The 25,949-nt window shown below is 37.4% G+C and overlaps 1 protein-coding gene across 4 annotated transcripts in view; it reads left to right on the top strand.

Moving 5' to 3' along the window:
* klhl13.S (kelch like family member 13 S homeolog) overlaps positions 1-25,949 on the top strand; it is a 56,088-nt gene that overhangs the window by 8,202 nt on the left and 21,937 nt on the right. For 2 of the 4 annotated variants that reach the window (XM_018233111.2, XM_041575099.1), the window contains exons 2-3: positions 21,399-21,540; positions 22,839-22,971. In XM_018233111.2, coding sequence (XP_018088600.1) covers positions 21,399-21,540; positions 22,839-22,971 — 275 coding nt within the window. Of the gene's footprint in view, positions 1-8,728; positions 9,443-9,468; positions 10,049-21,398; positions 21,541-22,838; positions 22,972-25,949 lie in introns of those variants that run through there. The other 2 variants (XM_041575098.1, XM_018233112.2) reach the window with 2 other exon arrangements.

The following is a 25,949-nucleotide window of genomic DNA, read 5'->3' as shown; positions in this document are numbered from 1 at the left end:
CAGACAGGGGTTCTAGCACTGAGCCTATGCCCGAGACAATGGGTCTCCCTGGGGGATTGACTAAAGTCTTATGTACTTTGGGTAGGGTGTATAAAACAGGAACCCTTGGATTATCAGTTATTAGGAATTTTTTCTCAGTATCGTTTACTATAGAGTTTAGCCATGCTTCTTCTACCATTAGGTCTACTTGTTTTTTAATCTTGGCGGTTGGATCATATCCAATTTTATTGTAGTGCCCGGGGGTGTTAAGCTGTCGTAATATTTCAGTATTGTATTGGTCCCTGCTTAGTACTACAATACTCCCCCCTTTGTCAGCCTTACGAATGATAATATCATTATTTTCTTGTAAGGTTTGCAAAGCTGCTTGTTCGGTACGGGTTAGATTAGGTTTAGATTTACCCTTTTTGTTGGCCCATACTTTTTTCATTTCTGTAATTACTACATGTTCAAATGCTTGTACGGATTCGTTCTCTAGGTCTGGTATAATAGTGCTTGGTTTTTTAAAACAACTTACAGATTCAAGTGTACTGTGGTCAGAGAAGCACATTTTCAATTTAATCTTACGAATAAATTTCAAAAAATCAATTTCCCAGTCCTCCATATTTGTAAAGTACGTGGGTACAAAGCCCAGTCCCTTATTTAAAAGGGAAAGTTCAGAGGATGATAGTTCGTACGAGGATAAGTTTATTACTAGGGTATTTACCTCTGTGTTTTCTTGTCCCTCCGTGGGTAATTGTCCCTGGGAATCGGGGTTCTCGAGTTGTTCCGTCGCTGCGGTCTTTCTGTGGCGTCTTCCCCTATGCGTGCGCCTAAAAAAGGCCGCTGTGTACTGCTTGTATGTGCTGCTTGTGGGAAATACGAGCTGCTAGGTAGATCCTCGTCGCTGCTGAACTGCACCACGGGGTTGCGCCTTTCTCTCCACACTCCTCTGTATTGCCGATGACCTGGCAGTCCGGCCCTCGGGGATCCCCCTTCAGAACGCTGCCTTGTTCGGTCCTGGCGCCAGGTGCAGCACGCGCTGCGTCGTGTCGCTTTGGATGAGCGCTGCAACTTTGTCCGACGTTTCCACCTCTTACCTTATTTCCGTCGCATCCGACTTGACACCTTTGTTTTTGCGCATCGGATTGTGCTGAAATCGTCCGTGGAGTTCCTCCCTTAGGCAAAATAGTGTTTTTGGCTTCACATTTCCAAATGTGCAATATCACATGCTGATATCATCATCTGATACTTGAATGTGGGGATGGTTTACAACCTTCGGGCACAGGATTCAAAAGACAATACAGATTTGGATAGTTTTACTTGTAATGTCAGTCTGTCTATTCATTTCTAATAATGAGCATGGTAAATAAGAAACAAGCTGCCCGTTTAAATGTCTACCCCTTCTTTTATAATTTCATGGGAAAAATTCTACCTGCCAGTAACATTTCAGGTTTGACTTTGCTTGCCAACGCAGAACTGTAAAGTCTAGCTTATACCTTACTTTCATCTTTCCATTTCAAGGCTTTTGGCTCAGAAATGCCGCTCATTGTCTGTGCAGTGCATTTATCTTTTAACTGCTTTCATTGCTCAAGCAAAAGAATATGTTCAACTCATTTGCAGCCAAGGGCTGCTTAGCACTGTGCTTATGCTACAATTTGTGAATGACTTCACCATAAGAAAATGTCAGTGCTCATGTTGCAGCTAGTCCTTTGAAATAGTATCACAGACCTAATCTGCTATTAACCAGACAATATTTTAAATGGCTTCATTTTAACAGATATGAACTAATCGCCTGTTTGGTTTTCACGCACTGTTATAACTCAAAACAACTTATTCTTAAAGTATAGTTGTTCTATGATATGTCTACCTAAAACACAAAGCCAATAGGCCTAGTTTATTTATGAATAGACTAGCACTGGGATGCCCAGCTGGAGTCATACAGGAGATTACGTCTCTCAGTCTACTCAGGTTGCTCTATAGACTTCTTTGCATGACTTTATTTGCATATGACATGCATACCCTAGTAATATGAACCTGCCCTTGAATTTCAGATAATTGTCCAACAATATGTAAAAAATGCACATCACTACGCCAGAAATTTAAACCGACTACTTTTTGTAGTTGAAGGGTAACACATAAACACACAAAGGTATACTGCAGATGCTCAAAACCCAGCCTGCCCATTAATGGAAAGGAATACAGGTGGATTACATGTTCAAACAGTCTTGTGTAACTGGTCCTTTTAAGGAAAACTTTGAGGAAAAATATTCCGGGTGCAGCGCATACTTTATACTGACGCGTTCCTATGATTTTTATAGGAACGTGTCCGTAATTGCTTTAAGTGGCATATTAAAGAATCTTACCAAGCCGGAATATATATTCCATATATATTCCAGTAAATATCGCCATTTTACATATTTTCCCTTGAGCCCCCATTTTATGATATTCTCTGCCCTGCCTCAGAGATCACCTGACCAGAAATACTGCAGCTCTAACTGTAACAGGAAGAAGCAAAAGTCAGAACTTTGTTTGTTAATTGGCTCATGTGACCTAACATATTTAGTTTGTGTGCACCCTGAATCGTAGGACCTCAGGGAGTGGCCCTTATTTCTTAAAATGGCAATTCTCTATTTGGGGCCCAATGCCACATTTTACTAAGAAAGTATGATATTATGAAAATGGTTTATTTACATGAAGCAGAGTTTTACATATGAGCTGTTTTATGCAATATACAGTACTTTTATAGAGCCCTACATTGTTTTGGGCTATAGTGGAGATGCTATTTGCACAAGTATTCATTCCCCACAATTCACTGTTATTTTTGCAAATTAAAATATAAAACCTAAAATATTGATAGGACAAGTAAACCCATTTATATATCATAGGTCACCTGCAGTGACCCCCTTCCAAACCACACACTCCGCACTCGCCAATACTGCCCTGTTTGTCCATATCTATTCCTCCACTTTGCTTCTAATATCATTGTAAAATGTTCTAAGAAAATATTCTTTGTTTATGTCAAATACAGTATATTCTGTAAGTTGCATTCAATATTTAATAGTAACATGATTAGGTAAGAACTATATTCTGGTCTTCCCTCATTAAAGGAAACGTTTGCATTACTTTGCTTTTTAACTGAACTCACTACACAAAGCCCATACTTGAGTTAGGATATATAACTTTATTTTAATCTGTAGCTTGGTTTTTAAACAAAAAGTGCTCTCCTAGGGGCAAATTCACTAACCTGCGGAGTTGCGCTAGCGCAGGCTTTGCCGCACTTCGCCAGGGCGCCGCTAATTCACTAAAATCCGGAGTTGCGCTCAGGGAGGCTAACGGTAGCGAAGTTGCGCTAGCGTTAATTCATCAAGGAAAGCGAAGTTACGCTAGCGATGCCTAATTTGCATACGGCGCCAAGTTAAAGTTGAATAGACATATATGTAGCAGCAAATACATTACACTATACACAAGCTGGGAAAGCTTCATAAAATAAAATAGAGTTGTTATTTTGCCCTATACATGTGCCCACTGTATAGTTTAGGTGCCATATGTTAGGAAATGTAGGGGTGAAGGATGGTACCCCCAAAAGAATGTACAATCTTTTTCAGCCTATCACCCTTAAAAAAGGAAAAGACGCCAGCGTTTTTTGGGACTTAGAAAAAATTTTATCTTTTTTTGAAGCAAGCCCTATCTACTCTATTGCACTTCACCTGGTCTCAGTTGGCGAAGGCAAGTCTGGCGCAAGAGTTAACGTTCATGAAAATCTGCAAGTTAGTGAATTTGCGTAGTTATGTCCCTTCGCCATAGCGCAACTTTGCCTGGTATAAGGGTGCGAAGTAGCGCTAGAGTAGGTCCACTTCACTAGCGAATTTACGCCAACGCCCGTTAGTAAATCGGCGAAGTAACGAAATGACGTCACGCTGGCGAATTTGCGCCAGCGTTAGTCACTTTGCCCTTTAGTGAATCTGCCCCTAGGGTCTAGTATCTATTACCGCTCTGAACTGATCATACCAAATTATCATACCTTTGTCCGGCATGGTAAACCAGGTGGTAGGATCACGACATTGGGGTATGCAGGTCTGACGGCTCTAACAATTTATATTGCTCTGTGTATCGATAGCTTTTACTTTTGGTTTTGCAGTGATGAATAATAGATCTCTGTACTGCAAGCTTCACAAAATTGTGTAATGTACCCAATGCAGCAATGCTGCCTGTCATTGATGCACTATCCTTATGTACGTCACTCCTGCAGGTCCACTGCATGCTTACCAAATGTATTACCTATTTATTTATAAACATGGGAGACAAACATCACGGGTGATGTTGCCCATAGCAACCAAGCAGACATTTGCCTTTGTTTTTGTAGATGACAATTTAAACCTTATAGCTGATTGGTTCCTATGAGCAACATCGCCTGTGGTGTGTGTGTGTCCCATGTTCATAAATATGCCCTACTAATGTTTCTTCCTAATGGCCACAGCTCATTCTCTTAACTGTGATGTTTCTGTCTGATGTGGCCTATTGAGCTGGCAATTAGTTTTCAGTGCTCTGTTTTTTTTGTGCACCAACAGCAGCAGACTCTTCATTGTTGAAGTTATTGGTACCCATTATCCGGAAAACCCGTTATCTAGAAAGCTCTGAATTACGGAGTGGTTGTCTCCCATAGACTCCATTTTATCCAAATAATCAATAAATTTTCTCTGTAATAATAGTAAAGTACCTTGTACTTGATCCAAACAAATATATAATTAATCTTTATTGAAGGCAAAACCAGCCTATTTGATTTATTTAATGTTTAAATGATTTTCTAGTAGACTTAAGGTATGAAGATCCGAATTACGTAAAGATTCGTTATCTGGAAAGCCCCAGGTGCTGAGCATTCTGCACAACAGATCCCATACCTGTATTTCAGTGAACTGATTTATGACATCAAAAGGGATGTAAACCTAAAAATTTTATTCTAAGCAACTTCCTAATGTACATTCTTTAAAGGAGAAGGAAAGTTTAAAACTTAATAAGCCTTATTAGTAAAGGTCCACCTAAATATACCAGTAAACCCTCAAAGTAATGCGCCTCCAAGTCCTCTGTCAAAAGAAACACTACATTTCTTTCCTTCTATTGTGTACTCATGGGCTTCTGTATCAGACTTCCTGTTTTCAGCTTAAACCTCCTTGCCCCGGGCGTGAGCATGCTCAGTTTGCTCCTCTTCCCCCCCCCCCCTTCTCTGCTGTAATCTGAGCCCAGAGCTAAAAGTGAGCGGCGAGAGACTCGGGCAGGAAGTGATGTCACACCAAGCTAATATGGCAGCTGCTATCCTAAACAAACAGAGACCTTCTAGAGCTTTTTACTTGGGTATGGTAAAACATTCTACAGAATAAATATAGCATTCTAGCTTGCACTATTGCAGCTAATCTATTGGCAATAAAATGTCTCTGTAGCTATCCTTCTCCTTTAAGTAATTTCATAGGTTTTTAAAGTTATTTTAGATATACCTGCAATATCTGCCTGTCCATTCTTTTCTCAGTCCTGGTTCTGACTTTTAAAACAATGTAATGAGAAGCTGTTGATACACATTCTAAGAGATACATCCGTGCAGAAAAGTACAGGCTTTCAGTTGCAATTCCATTCACTCATAACATTACAACCATTGAACATTGCTTAGAATTTCATTGTCTTTCATGAGAAAATAAATATTACTTTTAGAGTTGCATCCTTTTTAAAGGATAAGTAAACCTTTAAAACAAGTGAATGTAAAATTGTGTGTTATTCTAAGTACTTTTGTAATTTAGATTCATTATTTATTTTCTTTTTTTCCCCAAGATATTAAGGGAAATATGTACAGTTAATATGAATGAATTTTGTTACAACGCCAGCTGCTGGTCCAGTCTGACCACCAAGTAGTCAACAAAGTAGTAGAAAGACGCTGCTCTGATTGTTCTTCTGCTTATGGAAAAAAAAAAGTAGAAACCTTTCTCAAATCTTTCCTAAGCAGAAGAACATCAGAGCACCCTCTTTTTTCCCCTGACAACTTCCCTGACTACTTGGTGGTCAGACTGGTTGGAAACTGACCAGCAGGTGGCGCTGCTGTAACAAAATTCATTCATATTAACAGTACATTTTTCCCTTAATATCTTGGGAGGAAAAAAGAAAATAAATAATGAATGTAAATTGCAAACGTTCTTAGAATAGCACTTTCATCAATTTTACAATGTTACTTATTTTAAAGGTTTACTTATCTTTAAGAAAATTCTCTGTATAAGTTTTGAAGGTGCAGGCTAATTGAATGAATGCAGAGACAGGCAATGTAGTGTCTTGTATTGAACAGTTGTAGGATCAATGGACCCTTGCAGATATGCAGGTGTATTGGCAATATCCATCACTTCTGTATACACACAGACTGTGGCAGGTTTTGGTTATAAATGTATTCACATCCCTTGCATGATCGCCATAATTGCAATTACATCTCAGACGTGTTCATTTGCTTCCTCTAGGTGGCACTTTACTTCTATCATAGCAAACTTACTACAATAAAATGATTTACCATATTACATGGAGCTGCTCTTTGATTTAGATATTTATAAAAAGGCTTTGATGTCAAAAGGTAGGCTGTATTCTACCGAAAATACTAGAATTGAGTAGTCGCTGAATTACCACTTTTTTACCTAAGGGTAACATTGTGCAATGCTGTGCAGATCTGTTACCATTTTAAAATACATATTCATTAGAGCTGGGTATGTTTTGGGCCCATATTGCAGTTATTACTTTTTTTAACTGTTTCCCAGATAAACGGATTAACTTGATTGTCCCTGTTCACTGGTGAAAAGCTATCTAGTAACACACTAGTTCCATTTGCTACTGGTTTTAGGTAACACCCCATGAACTCCAGAATTGTGTCATGCATTTTTGGATATGACTTGTTGACTTTAAGTATAATAAACTATACATTTATCCTTGCATTTTCATCTGCATTAATTTGCAAAATTGTATATCTTCATTGTGACTATACATTTATAGAAACCAATAGCAAACACTTTAATGATGTGATATTTAGTTGCTTGGTGCGGCTATTTCATTTTTGCATTCCATAACTTAAAGGAACAGTAACACCAAGAAAGGAAAGTGCTTTAAAGGAATGACAATATAATGTACAGTTTGCCTGCACTTGTAAAATTGGTGGGTTTGCTCAACAAACACAACTATATTTTATATAAACTGCTGTGAAGCTGTGGGGGCAGCCATTCAAGCACAGGATACACAGTAGATAACAGATAAGTGCAGAAGGATCCTAATGTATACAACAGAGTTTATCTGTTATTTCCTGGGTATCCTGTGCCTTTTCAGCTTTGAATGGCTGCCCCTGTGGCTACACAGCAGCTATTGTAGAGTTTCAGAAGCAAACACACCAGTTGTACCAGTGCATCACAACCGTACATTTGGGGGCAGATTTATCAAGGGTTGAATTTCGAAGTGGAAAATACTTCGAAATTTGACCATCGAATAGAATCCTCCGACATTTGAAGTCGGAGGATTTTATTCATAGTACGATCGTACTCTGATCTGAATCGTATGTTTTAAACGATTTTATCGTACGATTTTCCTTAGAATATAAAAAGCATAGAAAATTGCTCTGGAAGGTCCCCATAGGCTAAGATAGCACTTCAGCAGATTTAAGTTGGCGAAGTATTGAAGTCGAAGTTTTTTTAAAGAGACAGTACTTCGATTATTGATTAGTGGAACGTTTTTTACTTCGAATCGAAGTAAATTCGAAGTCTTAGTATCCTATTTGATGGTCGAAGTATTCAAAAAATTACTTCGAATTTCGAATTTTTTAACTTCGAAAATTCCCTCTAATTCACTTCGACCCTTGATAAATCTGCCCCTAGATGTTCATTACTTTAAAAACAAATTTTTTGTGTTACCATTCCTTTAAACGACTAATCTCTTTTAAATTGTATCTTTTTATGTCATATTTTTGACTTTTCAGCATATCATTTTTGTTTAATCAATATTGCTTTATCTATCTTCCAGTGCCTGTAGGGTTAGAATGTTTGGTAACATAAGAATCTTTGTTCCTAAACCATATCAAGCACCAACTCAATATTGCAAGTTACCTGCGGGTTTCATTTCTTGCTGTGTTTCTCTTAAAGGGTTGGTTCACCTTTCAGTCAACTTTTAGTATATTATAAAATGCCCAATTCTAAGCAACTTTTCAGTTGGTCTGCATTATTTATTTTCTATAGTTTCTGGATTATATGCCGCTGCCTTCTCACTCTTTCCAGCTTTGAAATGGGGGTCACTGACCCCATCTTAAAAAACAAATGTTCTGTTATTGCTACTTTTTATTACTTATCTTTCTGTCCAGACCTCACCTATTCATATTCCAGTCTCTTATTCAAATCAATGCATGGTTGCTAGGGTAATTTGGATACTAGCAACCGGATTGCTGAAACTGCAAACTGGAGAGCTGCTGAATAAAAAACGAACTCAAAAACCACAAATAAGTGAAAACCAATTGCAAATTGTCTCAGAATATCGCTCTCTATACGTCATACCAAAAGCAAACTCAAAGGTGACAAACCCCTTGAAGTGTTATTATCCATTAACACTTCACAAGCCAAAGTGATATTGAGTTAAAATAATAATCATTAGAACAATAGTTTTATCAATTATTGCTCTTTCTAAACGTTATTTCCGTTCGCTTCAGCTTTTTCTGCTGCTTTATAAAGAGGCAGATTTTGTTGCAGCCGCTAATACAAAAATTATTGCAAATGATCAAGGTGTTCCTTTGTGTGTCTGTGTAATAGCCGAAGTGTTCACCTTCCATTCTGAATCCCTGTTTATCTTGTGTTCCCGGCTTGAAGTCTTCTTGTCAGGCAGCAGCCTCTTGAGGTCACACACAGAGCGGAGAAGCACAGACTTTTCCCAGATGGACACCTGCACGGCTGGCTTCTCTGTCAGTACTTTAGGCAATTTGTGATCTGTTCAGGGGGGGGGGAAAGCATTGAATTAGATTGTTGATAGCGTCCCTACAAGGACTGCTATTAGGAGCACGCGTCTCTGTGCTTCACTACTGCAGAAGACAGTGAGATATCCCTGAATCCACAGCATGTTTACCGTGCGAGATTTTCCTCTTCCGGCATGGGAAAATGAATAGGGAAATGGCAGCCAACACTATCTCGTTTTATTAAGGGGACATGCAGAAATGTGCAGCCATTCAGCTTTGTATTTTCCTATTCCAGTGAAGGATTAAATGGGACTGATTTTTTTTGGTATGCTTTTCTCCCTTTCATAATGGCAGTCTTGCATTGTTTGACCAGAGCTTGCTCCAGAGGAAGACAGGCTGCTGAATTTAGCCACTGATCACTAACTAGCCCTGGCCCAAGGCTATGCTGAGATTTATATCCCATTTGTATTGTTGCAGCTCAAAAGAAGACTGTTCAGAGGATGACAAGTGTATTCTGAGTAGGTATGTTTTATTCTCTGCAAATCCTCTTTATCGACCCCCTTGAATGGCAAGAAATTAGGCGAGTGCATTAGGTGCCGGATCAAAGTGCTGCAGTGTCCGTCGTAGAATAATAAGTGTTCCAATTGATCTCAGTGTATTTTCATTTGATATCATTTTAGCTGCTCAGAAATACAGCTGCATTGTCCTGCTATTTGCAGTGCACTTTTTTTCCCTCCTTCCCTGCCATCCACTGCAGTCAGTGCTTTTCTAACGAGGTGGCACTATTGTTGAGGTAGAACGATATAGACTCATCATACCGCTTTAGGGGACAGCAGGATTTAAAAGGCGATTCCTGGCAACCCTATTTTACAGATTGGAAGCATCAGTTCGAGGGCATTGGCAGAACCATTTGCTTGTTTGCTGAGCAGCAGCCTCCACTGCTATGTCAGTAGTGTGTGGGATGGAAGTCCTAGTTGGTAGTCTGTTATGGAAACGCTGTTTACTGTTATTGTAGTACCGTGGTGACAACATGCCACTGAAATGGAAAACGAGCTCTCCTGCTATCTGGAAATTCCCCGTTCCTGTGCTTAAAACATCCAGGTCATCGCTGCTTTCTCCAGCATACATGTAAGTGAGAGACATGCGGATGCCTAAGGTGGGCTTTTCATTCAAGAGAATACCCCAGCAGCGTTTTGTAACCCATTGCCATGCTTTCTTTGCAAGATCTTTCTTTATATAAAAGAACAAGCATAGCCTTTACCAAACATTACAGTTTTAATCCTTGCACACTCTAAATCTTAAATTACATCAAGCATCACAATATCCTTTATTCATTGCAGTTACTGGGTATTCTGTATTGGAAAAAGGTCCAGCCTTAAGATTAGTAGTCTATACATAAGTTTGCCTACATTGGTACGTTTAGTGTCTAACCTAATTGTATAAAATGGAACCCTTTCATGATCATGATGAAATATTATGGTTTCTTTTTTTTTTCCTTTTCTTTCATTTTCCTTTCGCAAACCATAATTCCAGTCTGTGTAGTGTGTAAGCAGCCATTATAAATCATGTTGAATCATGATTTATAAGATGTGACGAGGTTAAGGGATCTTTTCGACCTTCTATACAGCATGTTCATGTACATCATGGATTTTATATTATGCATGTTATCAGTTTGTTTGTATATTGTCAATACTTTTTGGAATTATATAAATGTATGTGTGTATATGAATGTGTGTGTGTGTATGTATGTATGTATGTATGTATATATGTATATATATATATATATATATATATATATATATATATATATATATATATATATATATATATATATATATATATATATATATATATATATATATATATATATTCATACACTGTTTTGCAATAGGTAATCTGCATGCTTAAGTGATTATTTTGGCTGTAGAATTTTGCACTGTTTTGTACTGAAATTGCTCTCCAGGATGAAAGCATTAATTCTTTATTACTATCATGCATCTGTAAAGAAATGCTTATTAGAAGACAGATATTATTATTAATCTGCCCAAAGATATTCTGCGTGGCAAAGACTTTCTTAATCTTTAATGTTGTGGCTGAATATTGCTATCTAAATATGATGCCGTAACAATATGCAGTAAAATAGATTTTCATTTCCATCTTAAAAGTAGAAAATGAACTCCTAGTAGTCTCACTAACAAGGCTCCATATTTAGTGTGCCCTAACCGTATCAACATGCTTACCTTTTCTACATTGGCTTACCTACAAACTACTGTCACTGAGCAGTTTCTTCAGACTAACTCCATGTCAACAATATTTGATTAAAAAGTAATAAAAATTACAGGCTATGAGTACCATGTGCTGAATGTGTTTTCTTTTGTACATTTAATTGATTGTCAATAAATTCCTGGTGGCTAACTAATTGTGCAGCATGGGTTATTACAAATGACATCACAAAAGTATTACTAAAATTAAGTCAAAATCATTTGACATGAGCCTAAGGTATTCATTGTGCACTGTCACAAGTAATTTTAGTCATTTGTCCTGGGCTACTATGCTTATGGCAAACAAATTTAATCAGCTTTTTCATTCTGGTGACTCCTCTTCCTTCATCAACCCTGGGTCTCCTTTTCTATAGCACTGCCAATGAAACCTTTATGAGCTACACTTTCATTATGTTTTTACTTTAGAAAGATGTATATACAGAAAACATGTTATTTCGCCTTAACTATACTGTACAAATATCTGTCTACTTTAGCTCTGCATAAGTATGGGGTATCTTCTTGAAAGAAGGCCTTTTTGTCATTAAATGTGACTGTTGAGCTGAGAAATGGCTCTGTACAGGTATTGGTCCTGGGGGTTTCCATAACAGATCTTTCTTTAATTTGGAACTTCATACTTGAAGTCTACTAGAAAATAAACACTATAGGCTGTTTTTTTTTCCAATCAGGATTCATTTTGTATTAGTTTGGATCAAGTATAAGGTACTTTCCCTTTTAAATGAAATCATATTAAAAAAATTGGATTATTTGGATAAGATGGAGTTCATGGGAAGACTGCCTTTCCATAATTCAGAGTTTTCTGGATAACGGATCCCATACCTGGAGTAACTAATTTTTTTTCATATAGAATTTTGAAGCTTAAAACGAAGATTATTAAATTCAGTTCTGCTCTATGCTAATATTGCAACCATAATGTGGAACTATTTTTTTTTTTTTGAGCATTAGGACTTCTAATCTAATACTTTTGAATTGTAGACTTTATAATAGTGATAAGTCACAAGTCATTTGTGTCACAAGCAGGCAGGGCCGGAACTAGGGGTAGACAGAGTATGCACGTGCCTAGGGCGCAAAACTTTGGGGGTGCCAGGCACGTACCTTGCACTGCTGCCTACCCCCTGTCCGGTCTGCAAAGTAAGGCAAATTTTGTTTGTTTGCGTACCTGCACACACGAACCAGAGATGAAGTGGCGATCCTACCGGGCAGCACGCATGCGCACGCTCACGTACAAGCGTGCTCTCGCGTACATGCACTTGTGCGCACACTTGTGTACGCGCGGCTGCAGAGGGGATGATGGTGCTGCCCAAGTTGCCTGTGGCACCCGTCTCGGTTGGCCCGGCCCTGCTTAGCTTCTGACAGATTTTGCTTTTTGTGTTTTTCTTTGTTTTGTCAGTCTGGGCTATTGTCCGTTACATTAGCGTAAATACTAGGTTCTGTGAATCAGCAAAAAAGAAGATTGGAAGCAACTTGGACTATCTTTGGAGGCAGAGATCTTCACTGTTAAAGTGTTCTAAAATAATTTCTAGCCATATATTTCGCTATATGGTAGTTCTCATTAATAATCATTTGAGATAATTAGAATTTAATTGGCTTCTGCTATGCACAAATGTGAGTTGTTTATGTGAATATGTGCAACCTGAATTGAAATGAGAGGGTTGGTGCAATCTATGTTTTGACCATATTAATATTCGACTGGATAGTCATATACAGGGCTTAGCAAAAATGTTGAGTCTTGAACAATTTGGTCTACATAACAAATAAAAAAACCCTACAATGAAAATTAATTCCTTGTGATATTTTGTTATTTCTGACCAGACCAATATTCTTGAGCCATTGAACTGTTACTTTAGCCTTGTGTTTGGGATCCTTGTCCTGCTGAAAGACAACAACATACCCAAAACAGGTTTTCTTGTAGTATTTCCTTTTTTTAAATCCTTTTATTAGATTATTTAATGAATGCATTCAAATACAAACAGTTTATCCTATCAGGCCAGGATTGGCAGGCTACGAATATATTTCTAAATGCAACAGTAGGATTTTACATACCTCTGGCAGAGTTTGATGTTAGGCATTTTTTTGGAACGTATCAGTGATACTGAAAAACACCTTAGTTTTATTTTAGTACAGTGGTCACTTTATTGTGTGTGTGTGTGTGCCCTTTATTAATTGTAATATTAACTAAAAACACACTCAGATTGCCCCAATTAGAAGTTTACATGTCATTGAATGTTTTGGCTGTTAATTCTAACTCGGATTGACACAGATTGAGATGGCAATGAAGTGCAAGTATCCACACCTTTCCCTTGTTTGATTTTAATAAATATCTGTATGTTCACCAAGTTTCTTTAGTCTTGTGAAACCGTTGTGCATTTTATCCAGGACTGAGTCTCAGTTTGTCAATAGCAGCAATGATCCAGGACTTCAAACTTGTCACAGGGGGTCACCATCTTGGAAAGTGTCTGCGACACTCATATGCTCAGTGGGCTCTGAGCTGTTGAGAAGCTAAGCGTAGGGCTCATCGCAAATTATCAATCAGAGAATTGAATTCTGATGCTAGTTGCACTGGGACCTGTGCTGCCATGTAGTAGTTATCTGTATTAATTACTAATCAGCCTTAAATTGAGACATTTATATTCTGTGTCTTCAGTATATTGTGAGTTGGTCCCTAAGCTCAGTAAAGGACAGCAGCACAGAGCATGTGCAGTGAATCAGCAGAAAGATGTGGAGCTACTGGGGCTTCTTTGGAGGCTCAGATATTTACTGCTAAAGGGCTGTGGTTGCCTTGGGCTGGTACAGAAACCCAAAACAGATTTTGGGGGCCCTTGATATCCTATACAAAATAGCTTACCCAAACTGAGTGGATAGTAGTCCTGCCAATAGGTATTTATGAGCTATAAGAAGGTAAAACCTTATAGCACTAGCATTATGGCTTACTACCCAAGATACAAAGATATTATCAAACTGTGCCACAAAATTCTATATGGTGAAAGAAAAGAACCTATGTACAATGTCATACCTAGATATATATGTATATGTATATTTTTTGTGTGTGTGTATTTTTTTATTTTTTATTTCCTAGCCCCTTACCCTACCCTTTTTGCATTTTGTACCCCCTTCCCTACTTAGTGTTGTTTTATTTATCCTAAATAAAGAATAGTAAGAAAAAAAAAGAGAAATCAATGTAAACATTAAATAAGCATTTCAATATTTCTTTAATAGTTATATCTTAGTTGGGATCACATACAAAGTGCAGTTTCATTACAGAGAAAAAGGAAACCATTAAAAAATGTAATTATGTAGATAAAATGGAGTCTATGGTGGTCACCTTTCCGTAATTCAGAGCTTTCTGGATAATTGGTTTCCAGATAACTGATCCAATGCTTGTACCAAGAAGAGCAATCAACAGATTAAATCTGTAGTCTGAACACACTGACAATTCATGTGCAATACATACCAAGATGGAGCGTAAATATGGGTCTTGAGCCAAAAGAACTTTGTCTAAGTGGGTTTAGGTAAATGGCTTTACCTTGCTTGAAGCAAAGCTATTTATTTAGCACAGTGCTGCTAATCTTGCTATTCAGGCTGCAGTGCTCCTAACATCGTATAAAACAGCTATTCTACAACTTGATTAATTTTCCAAATTTACAATATCTACATTTAGGACATTGAATTTGTACACATCCAGAGATGTAGCCAGCCTTTAGTAATAGGGTATTTAACCTGTCATTTTGTTTGAGATGTTCCCTACCATTTACTGTTAAAGGGATACTGTCAAAAATGAATCAGTTAATAGTGCTGCTCCAGCAGAATTCTGCATTGAAATCCATTTCTCAAAAGAGCAAACAGATTTTTTTATATGAAATTTTGAAATCTGACATGGGGCTAGACATATTGTCAATTTCACAGCTGCCCCAAGTCATGTGACTTGTGCTCTGATAAACTTCAATCACTCTTTACTGCTGTACTGCAAGTTGGAGTGATATCACCCCCCTCCCTTTTCCCCCCCAGCAGCCAAACAAAAGAACACTGGGAAGGTAACCAGATAACCGCTCCCTAACACAAGATAACAGCTGCCTGGTAGATCTAAGAACAACACTCAATAGTAAAAACCCATGGCCCACTGAGACACATTGAGAAGGAAAAACAGCAGCCTGCCAGAAAGCATTTCTCTCCTAAAGTGCAGGCACAAGTCACATGACCAGGGGCAGCTGGGGAATTGACAATGTCTAGCCCCATGTCAGATTTCAAAATTGAATATAAAAAAATCTGTTTGCTCTTTTGAGAAATGGATTTCAGTGCAGAATTCTGCTGGAGTAGCACTAATAACTGATGTGTTTTTGAATAAAACATGTTTTCCGATGATGGGATCCCTTTACGTTTTATAAATAAGTTATTATGTAGACTTATAGAACCATTATTTTATTTGTAACTCTGTAGTGACTAAAAAGCAGTATGCAGATCATTTGTATGATGGAATGTCACATTTTTGTTTTTGCTTCTGAACTTTTATTTGTCTTACCTGAATATTACTAGTGAATACATTCACAAACTGACTTGCTTTTGCACATAAAATTGCCTGAAATAAAAACTGCACTATTATTATTTTATAAATATACTTTCAGAGTGCATTGGCTAATTGAGATCTGCAGTTGCTTAATATTCAAGAGCAAATATATTTACCTGGATTATTAATTATGTTGATTAAACTGCAAACACATATTTGAAATCCTATCCATGAGAGTTTGATATTTGTTGTGTTCTTGTTCCGGTAAATGAGTTAATTTGCTTAATGGTGGCAATATACCAGCGAATATTGGCAATTTTATTTGGAGATCTTTGTATTATTATTATTAACATGTATTTATATAGCGCCAACATATTGCGTAGCACTGTAGAGTAAATGTGATTATACAACTACATCACATGAATTATATACATAGAATATATGGAGTAACAAACATCACAATCAATACAGGTGCAAAAAGGTGAGGAAGGCCCTATGCATAGGCATACAGTCTAAAGGGAAGGGAGTAATACACAAGGTGTGGTAGTGGGCAAGATCGAATTAAGTGGGTGAGAAATGTGGTATTGTATGTGGTGTTGCGTTTGGTAGTTAAGCAGAGTGAGGGTAGACCTTGTAGCCTGACTAATGACGACAAGTGGGAGTTGGTGTTGAACTGTTGCCTCCAGAAACTCTTGATTGATGACGTTTTAACACCTTATCACTCTTTTATCCAAAAGTATTTTGTCTATTCTTTTAATTTAAAAATATAGTCTATATTTTTCTAATTTTGTGCCTTTCTAAAGCACTAATCTAAAAGTCTAGAAGGGTCTGGGCTTGTGGCAAATATGGCCCACACCTGCCAAGGCCCACTGCAGGCGGTAATTGTGTTGAACTTGCTACTATACATAGAGTTTTACATACCATTACATTATAGCAGTGATCCCCAACCAGTAGCTTGTGAGCAACATGTTGCTCTCCAACCCCTTGGATGTTGCTCTCAGGGTCCTCAAAGCAGGTGCTTATTTTTGAATTCCAAACTTAAAAGCAAGTTTTAATTGCATAAAAACTATAGTGCCAAGTACTCTTGTAGGCTGCCAGTCCACACAGGGGCTACCAAAAAGCAAATCATAGCCTTTATTTGGCACGCCAAGGGACTTTTTCATGCTTGTGTTGCTCCCCAACTCTGTTTAGATTTAAATGTGGCTCACAGGTTAAAAAGGTTGGGGACTCCTGCATTATAGGGAGTGGGCAGAGTGAGAAAAGGAGCAGTGACCCCTCCCCCCGGAAGACTCAGGGCAGTGCATCTGTATCTCTCGGTATACTGCTGAGTATTCCTTGAATTACTTGTATGTCAAGTACAGTTAACTAAACAAGATGGTTGTGGAACCACAGCTCAACTAAGAATCATGGGAGTTGTGCTAGGAGACTGGACTTCCATGCTCTTAAAGGAATTGTTCAGGTAAACAATATAAGCCGGGTAAATAGATGTGCAAAAAAAAAAACGTTTTCAATATAGTTAGCCAAAAATGTAATCTTTATGGGCTGGAGTGTCTGGATGTCTAACATAATAGCCAAAACCCACATCCTGCTTTCCATCTCTCTTGGCTTCCCCTGATTGGTTACTGCCTGGTACCCAATCATTGACTTGAGGGGGGTCACATGGGTCATAACTGTTTGCATTTGATCCTCAGCATGCAGCTCAGATTCAAAGCAAACTCACTGATCAGTTATGTCCCATGTGGCTCCCCTTAAAGTCATTGACTAACTCAAAGTTAGAGAGCTGAAAAGCAGGAAGTTGGGTTCTGGTTATTATTTTAGACTTAGTCATTCCAGCCTTTACAGATTACATTTTTGGTAAACTAATTCTATTAGAAACATTTTTAATTTTGCACATCCTATCTATTTACCCAGGTTTTATTTTTACACTGAACTGTTCCGTTAATTGATCAACACAGTTGCTGGTGGACTTTAGCAATTGTAAAATTACCATAATTTTCAGACTGAAGGCTATATTTAATCAGATTATTATCCATAAATAGCAGTGCATTCAAGCTAACTGAGGACATATAACTGTTCCAAAAAGGCTAAGTATGTATTATGTCACATTTAATCTGATAGAGGTCCCTCAAGGGGGTGTGCCGTGGCTTCATTTTTAGCAACCCTATTCAACTGTCTTTGTCTGGCATTTTCATTGCTAAGAATACTTAAAGGAAGAGTAACACCAAAAAGCAAAAGTGTTCTATATGTAATAAACATGCAGATGCTACTTTATATAAAATATAAAGTTTTTTCATCTTTCTGTATGTCCTTTATGCAATCATTTGCGTGTACTTTTAAACTGAAATCAACTGAAATATAGTTCAGTCGTTATCTCTTAAGTTGTATGGAATATCCCTCTACAATATTCACAAGCTTCTGACTACAATGAGATTAAATCAAATGTATTTTAAGTGAATGCATCAGTATGATTAGCAATTATGTATTGGCTAAAGGGCTTTGTCACACTAGACACTTTCATTGCTGTTGATTACCAATAGTGATCAAAATACTGAGATGTTCTCCAGGTCAATTCCTTTTAAAATCATAATTCCCACTTATTTGAGGACCATTCTGTGATCTATGATAATGATTGCAATTGAGAATGTGTTTTTTTTTTAAATATTTTTCTTTAAATTAGTAAAATTTGTCATAACGCATAGCTTAACTTCTTGGGTTTAATGAAAGTAAACTGATTATTACTAGGTTAACTCCTATTAATATTGCAAAAAAAAAAAAGAAAAAATGAGGACAAAACTTTCCTCAGTCTTTACTGTTGCCTCCCATAGTGGCCATAAAAACACTTGTTGTAGCCAAAAGCCCCACATTGGTGATACCTAAATTCATACAAAGGTAAGATTGCCATTCGCTCAAATAGTGACTTTATATATCGGTGCCAAAATTAGGACTGGCATCCCAATAATAATGGCATGAATTTAGGGTGATTCTGCATGTATATAGAAGAATGGAGCTGCCCTTCCATAGCTCTAGGTACTTATGAAGATTAGATCTCATCAAACACGTATCCATGTGACGCTAAAAGTGTTGCTTCACTTCATCTGAACCCTCTTCGGTCTGAATGCTGACAGCGGTGGAGGCCCGCATAATGAAGTGGACCTATGTACCTCTGTATATTTGGAAGATGCACGTTTCCCTCCACTTACTGCAGAGCTTTTTCAGGGCTCAATCTTTCCTGCCATGCTCCGCAACAGTACTTGTACTTGCTGTTTGCATGACTTTGACAAAGTACACCAGGAATTGAAGGGGCAGTATACCCCCGACTTATTGAGGTTAAAGAATAGAGCTTGTGCTGAGCATACTTTGTCAATTGTTTTAGTCAAAATCCATGTTCCAGTGTTCTCTCCCTCACGCTCTGCTGATCTCTCCCTTTTGGCCCAGATTTGTTTTGCTTTCTCCTACTTTTAAGTACTGTGCACTAGAGTTCTGTGCGGGACCATTTTTTGTGTCCGTGCATTTACATATCAACACATTCATGTGTAATCGCTAGCTGCCCAGTATAAAGTCTCTGCTAACACATGAATGGTTCTGCCACAGTAGGTGGCTCATACAGTAGGTGGCTCTTTTATTGACACAGGTTTTTAAAGGATGGTGTGGCATCCTGAAGAAAAAAATGGAAGCACAGGTATGGGATCTGTTATCCAGAAACCCGTTATCCAGAAAGCTCTGAATTATGGAAAGGCCATCTCCCATAGACTCCATTTTATCTAAATAATCTAAATTCTTTTAAACTGATTTTCTTTTTCTCTGTAATAATAAAACAGTACCTTGTTCTTGATCCAAACCAGGGCGTAACTATAGAGGAAGCAGACCTTGCGGCTGCTGACGGGCCCAGGAGTTATAGGGGTCCCATGAGGTCCTAATTCATATATAGTTTAAATAAATATTGGTAAAACTGGTCAACCTGGCGTCCTGAAAAATAATCTGCTTTGTGGCCCAGTAATATCTAGTTACGTCACTAGGTATAGTCAATCCTTATTGGAAGGAAAACCAGCCTATTGTGTTAAAGAAACAGTAACATCAAAAAATAAAAATGTTTTAAAGTAATAAAAATATAATACAGTGTTGCCCTGCACTGGTAAAACTGCTGTGTTTGCTTCAGAGACACTACTATTGTTTATATAAACAAGCTGCTGTCTAACAACGGGGGCAGCCATTCAAAGGAGATAAGGCTAAGGGTACACATCAGATAAGCTCTGTAGAACATAATGGTGTTATCTGTTATACACTATAACCTGTGCCATATAGACTTTTTTCAATTTCCGCCATTGCTACACAGCAGCTTGTTTATATAAACTAAAGTAGTGTTTCTGAAGCAAACACGGCAGTTTTACCAGTGCATGGCAACAGTGCATGATATTTTCATTACTTTAAAACACTTTCATTTTTTGGTGCCTATGGAGACACGTAGTGGTATGGATGGAAGATTCAGAGAAGACTTTATTCAGAGAAGATTTGATTCAGAGAAGACTTTATTCATGAATGTGGGTCTTATGCATTCATTTCAGGCTGACAGAAGAGTCTATTTGTGTCAGATGTTTGAAGTCTGTTCTATATGTACCTTGGTAGATATATGTGTTGTGCTTTGCACATTACTGTTCTTTTATAAGTGTTCCTTAATTCCTCAGTTAAAGGTCTTTAGTGCAATAACTTTACAAGCCTCCCATTTAAAGTCATTGATAGGAATACACAGGCACGACACAACATTTTATTTGTGCAGCCTTGGGTAAATGCGTACAAAAGATTGTCCTTTATATCAGGTTCTTTTGAATTTTTATGCACTGACGAAATTAATAAAAAAAAAAAAATTCAAATTTTCTTGCTTGTTGTTTTATACAAGGGTGACCTTTACATTGGCATTCGTTTATATTTATACATATTTTGTTGTGTTTGTGATCATGAGAATGCTTGTAGGCGTGTCCTGTACTATATACACAACTTTCCATTGTAAGTGCTGCTTTTGTGGTTGTTAAAGCATATGTAGTTATTCTTTTCCTTAACGGGCTTTAAAATCAACATTTTTAAAAAGAGTTAACCCCATGTTGTGACATTGGCTCTTTGGCATATGTGTATTTTTTTTGGGGGGGGGGGCTGGTGGGTTGAAAAACTTTGCACCTGCAGCTTGTAACACTATATATACATACCTTTCACTGAATCCCTGCCACTTTATTAAGTCTGGCCCAGGACTGTCTAACGTAAGTCAGAACAATTGGTAGTTATGCAAAATCCAAGGTTTAAGTAAATCTCAGCACAGTTTGGGGAAGAATTCTTAATGTTAAGCTAAACCAAATCAAACCCTGTGATTGCTTTAAGCCACGGGACTGAAAGCCGCAATGGATATTTTACAATTTTTTCTTAAATTCTCATTTGCAAATTAGGGTTTTGATTCTGTTCAGTATTTGGGCAGATCTTTTGTGTAGGTTTTGGCCAAATGATGGATTATATACAGTATGGATTGTATTAATTATACGTTTCAAATGTAGCACTTGTCCCGGTTTGATACCCCCATCCACCGTTCCATTTTCTGATTGCTGTATTACTTATTCTTTAGACTGCAGAAGATCCTGTAGTTGATTAGAATTTGTGATTTCTAATGTCGAGCTGTTACTGCTTACAGCAAACGTTATCATTTTATCTTTCTCAGATCTTTGGTGGAAGAGGAGGACCCTCATTTGAAAGTCTCTCTTGGTAACAACGATATGGGTGTGTCTGCTCATCTCCAGTCCTCAAAAACAGGGGCCACTAGGTTTTTCACCAGCAATACTCACAGTTCAGTGGTGTTACAGGTATGACCTATCTTCAGTCTCTTGCTGTCATAGTACGGATATTGACTTGAAAATGATGTTAAATATACTCAGAGTGCTCTTCTGACCATTTTAAAAAACACGTTAAATTATTTTTTGCTTTCTTTGCTTTTCCTGTGTGTAGCATTAAGAAGTTAATAGCTGACTACTTAATTCATCTTTTGGCTTAAGGTGCATTACTATCTAAGGCCTATGGTATCTCTGGGCTAAAAGGAAAAGGACGTTTAAAAATACATAAAAAAAAAACACCTATAGATAATGATTTCAGGTATTCTGATGTATACCTGTATCCTTTTACTACTTGCAGATATGTTGTTTCTTGGATGTTGGGAATTTAAATTTCTTACTTGTCTCAGAGGTGCAAAATAGACATTCGGTACAGAGATGTTACCATATTTAATTAATAAGTCTGCATGAGATCATTTCTAATGTGTTCATTTTAAAAGGAAAATAGTAAATGCAAATTGTACCTGTGCATGACAAAAAACAAGTTATGTAAGTCTTGCAGTTTAAGGGGCACATTTACTTTGCTTGAGTGAAGGAATAGAATAAAAAAAAACTACGAATTTCTAATGCTTTTTTTGGCTACTTCGACCATCGAATTGGCTACTTCGACTTTCGACTACGACTTCGATTCGAACTAAAAATCATTTGAATATTCGACCATTCGATAGTCTAAGTACTGTCTCTTTAAAAAAAACTTTGACCCCCTACTTCGCCACTTAAAACCTACCGAGGTGCGATGTTAGCTTTCTAACAATTTTTTGGTAGAAAAAAAATCATTCAATCGATGGATTCAAATCCTTCGAATAGAACGATTCGAAGGATTTAATCGTTCGATCAAACTATTTGCGGTAAATCCTTCGACTTCGATATTCGAAGTCGAAGGATTTACATTCAGCAGTTGAATATCGAAGGGTTAATTAACCCTCGATATTCAACCATATGTAAATCTGACCTGAACTTTTCTCTTTCTCCTAACCTGTTAATTATTTGTGATTTTTATTTAAATTTAATTTACTTTTATTTTTTTAAATAAATTGGTTGAGAGGAAGGGGAAAATTTGTGCAGGGTTTTTTCACTTATTAGATCTGTCTGTGGTTCATTGCTGTACTATAGACTTGTGAATACATATGACATACAGATGACCTACTTATTCAAGAGTGAAAAATTAAAGAAGTGGCAATATAATTTATAATAATGATAGTTTCCTTTTAAATTTTAGAGCAGCATTGAGTACTATGACTTGGTTTACAATGCCATAACGTTTTTTTTTCCAGGGCTTTGACCAGCTACGAGTTGAAGGCTTGCTTTGTGACGTTACTTTAGTACCGGGTGATGGGGAGGAAACTTTTCCAGTTCACCGAGCTATGATGGCCTCCTCAAGTGATTACTTTAAAGCCATGTTTACAGGTGATTCTTATTTTATTAGTATGCATAAGTAAAAAACATGAGAACTTGGCAAGAGTATTTTGCTCTCTGTGAGGGTTCCGGTTTCTAAATGTCACATTTTTACTGAACTTGGTCTTGAACTGTAATCTGCATAAATATCTAAAGCTTGTGATTATCATTAGAGAACTCTGCCATCCATAAAAACAAGCAATAACTATGTCATGTGGCAACCACTGGGGAGTTTTTCAGTAGAAATGGTTGATTGGACAAAACAACCTGAAATCATGCTGATATTTTGCTTTATTCTGATGGACAATAAAAAACAGAAGTGATAAAGGAGAAACTTAGGGTCCATTCAAATTTTTTTTATATATATATATATATATATATATATATATATAGTCATATGATTCACCGGCACTCACCCTCACTGGATCAAATCCCGGGTGCTCCTCAGAGGGAAATAGATAAATGTAGTTAGGAGCACTCACAGGTGCTAAAGAAGTATCTTTTATTGGAGTATTACAAACTCTCCCACATCAACGCGTTTCGGTTCTCTCTGAACCGTCGTCAGGATGCACCCAGTGGTCATCACATGATACATAAATACAAGCATCCACCAATCAGTGTAAAGTGTCAATTAAATATGCATAACAGTGAACATGTTCCACATTAAAGTATTAGCAATGGCTATCACATTGATAAAACAATTCAAATGTATATTACAAAAAATCCCAATGTATGTTAACAATATGTATAAAAAAGTGTAAAACATTTGAACCGCAGTGTCAAAAAGACAATTATAAAAGTGCAAAGTTATAAGCCATCAGGCCATTATAAACATACAAAAATGTGCAAATTGCAGGACTGACAAACTGGGTTATCGTAGATGCCATTATAAAACCGCTCCGGCCAAGGGGTATTTTAAAAGTTGAAAAACAAAACATGGCAAGACTTGGTTGCGCTTAATTACTTATTCAAAACACTGCCTCCCCGGTGGTGTAAAGTTCATTGGGATATAGATCTGTCCTAGTCAAGCAAAATTCCAAACATGCCGTATATCAAAGTACATGGATATTTCCAACCCTTTGTTGCATCTACATGTCACAATAAGTCTATCAAATCTTTATTATTTAGGGGCAATGTTGATCCAATGTTATAACAAATATTTATTGAACATGCTTGCTCAACGAATCCTATTATTGTGGTCATCCTCAAAACCCAGTTTGTAGTTAAAAAACAGAGTGTAGTCTGTATGAATATTAAAAAGTTTACAGGCTGGTGTATCAATATGTCACTATTCCATTGCACACTTGTCCTGTGAACCAATCACATGTCTCTAACCCATAAAAAGTAAAAAAAGGATAAAAAAAAAAAAAAAGAATCAAAAAAAAAGAGGTGGTGTGCTGACAATCTTCTCAGGTATGTACAGCACTAATCGAATCTATAAAAAGGATGGACAAATATATCATTTAGGTGAAGCAAGCCAATGAATACATCTCATTGAGGCCCCTAGGAGCCACCGTGTCAAGAGTTTGGATCCACTTTGCCTCTTTTTGAAGTAATATTTTCCCCCTGTCCCCTCCACGTTTAAGTGGGGGGACATGATCAATTAGAACACATCGAATAGAGGGGAGCGAGTGTCCAAAGTTTACACAGTGTCTGGCAAGTGGGGTATCCGCTTTACCGGAGGTCAGAGCAGTACGTATAGTGGACCTATGATTGTTCATGCGGATCCGAAATGTTGTAGTACATTTCCCAATATAGTGTAAACCGCATGGGCAGATAATGCAGTACACCACAAATTCAGACAGGCAGGTTAGCCTATGTCTAATTTCGTATCTCTTACCGCTATGCGGATGGGAGAAATGAGAACCCGTTAATAGAAATCCACATGTAATACATCCACTACACCTGAAACACCCCATCTTGTTAAATTTCAGCCATGACTGTGGCACACTGTTTCCTCGTTCTGTTTGTATGTCAGTGACCATCAGTATATCACGCAAGGCCCAACCTTTACGATAAGCGCACCTCGGCGGTTTTGCTTTAATGAATGGTAAGTTGTTATCCATTTGCAGTATGGGCCAATTTTTCTTGATGGCTGCACCTATCTGTTTGCTTACCGGCGAAAAGTTGGAGACAAAAGTTAAGGGGTCTTCCCTATCTGGTTCTCCTGGAATCATTATGGGTGTGCCTGTATTCTCTTTTGTTAATGCTCTTTCCAGTTCACTGTCTAGAAATTCTCTTTGGTAGCCACGCTGCAAAAACCTCTCACGCATCTCATACGCCTGTCGCTTTGCTAGCCCTATATCAGAATTGTTCCGAAAAACTCTTAGAAACTGTGTGTATGGTATTGATCTCAAAATAGAGGGTGGATGAAAACTGTGCGCATGTAAAACCGTGTTTCTATCAGTGTCTTTACGGTATAGAGTAGTGCCCACGCCATTAGACGTACGAAAGATCCGAATATCTAGAAAATCCACTGTATCACGGTCAAAAGTTAACGTAAATTTGACCGGAATAGTTAGGGCATTCAATTCGGCAACAAATGTTTGGAGTCCAACGTGGAATATACATTTGAATTGTTTTATCAATGTGATAGCCATTGCTAATACTTTAATGTGGAACATGTTCACTGTTATGCATATTTAATTGACACTTTACACTGATTGGTGGATGCTTGTATTTATGTATCATGTGATGACCACTGGGTGCATCCTGAAGACGGTTCAGAGAGAACCGAAACGCGTTGATGTGGGAGAGTTTGTAATACTCCAATAAAAGATACTTCTTTATCACTACACCTGTGAGTGCTCCTAACTACATTTATTTATATAGATATAGATATAGATATATATATATATATATATATATATATATATATATATATATATATATATATATATATATATATATATATATATATATATATATATATATATATATATATTATAACAAACAAGGGAAAGTTGTGCTCACCACTATTTTTTAAAACG

The sequence above is a fragment of the Xenopus laevis genome, chromosome 8S, assembly GCF_017654675.1.
Source record: "Xenopus laevis strain J_2021 chromosome 8S, Xenopus_laevis_v10.1, whole genome shotgun sequence".
NCBI classification, from domain to species: Eukaryota; Metazoa; Chordata; class Amphibia; order Anura; family Pipidae; genus Xenopus; species Xenopus laevis.
The sequence above is the reverse complement of the archived record's forward strand: the minus strand, read 5'-3'. Positions and strand labels throughout refer to the sequence as shown.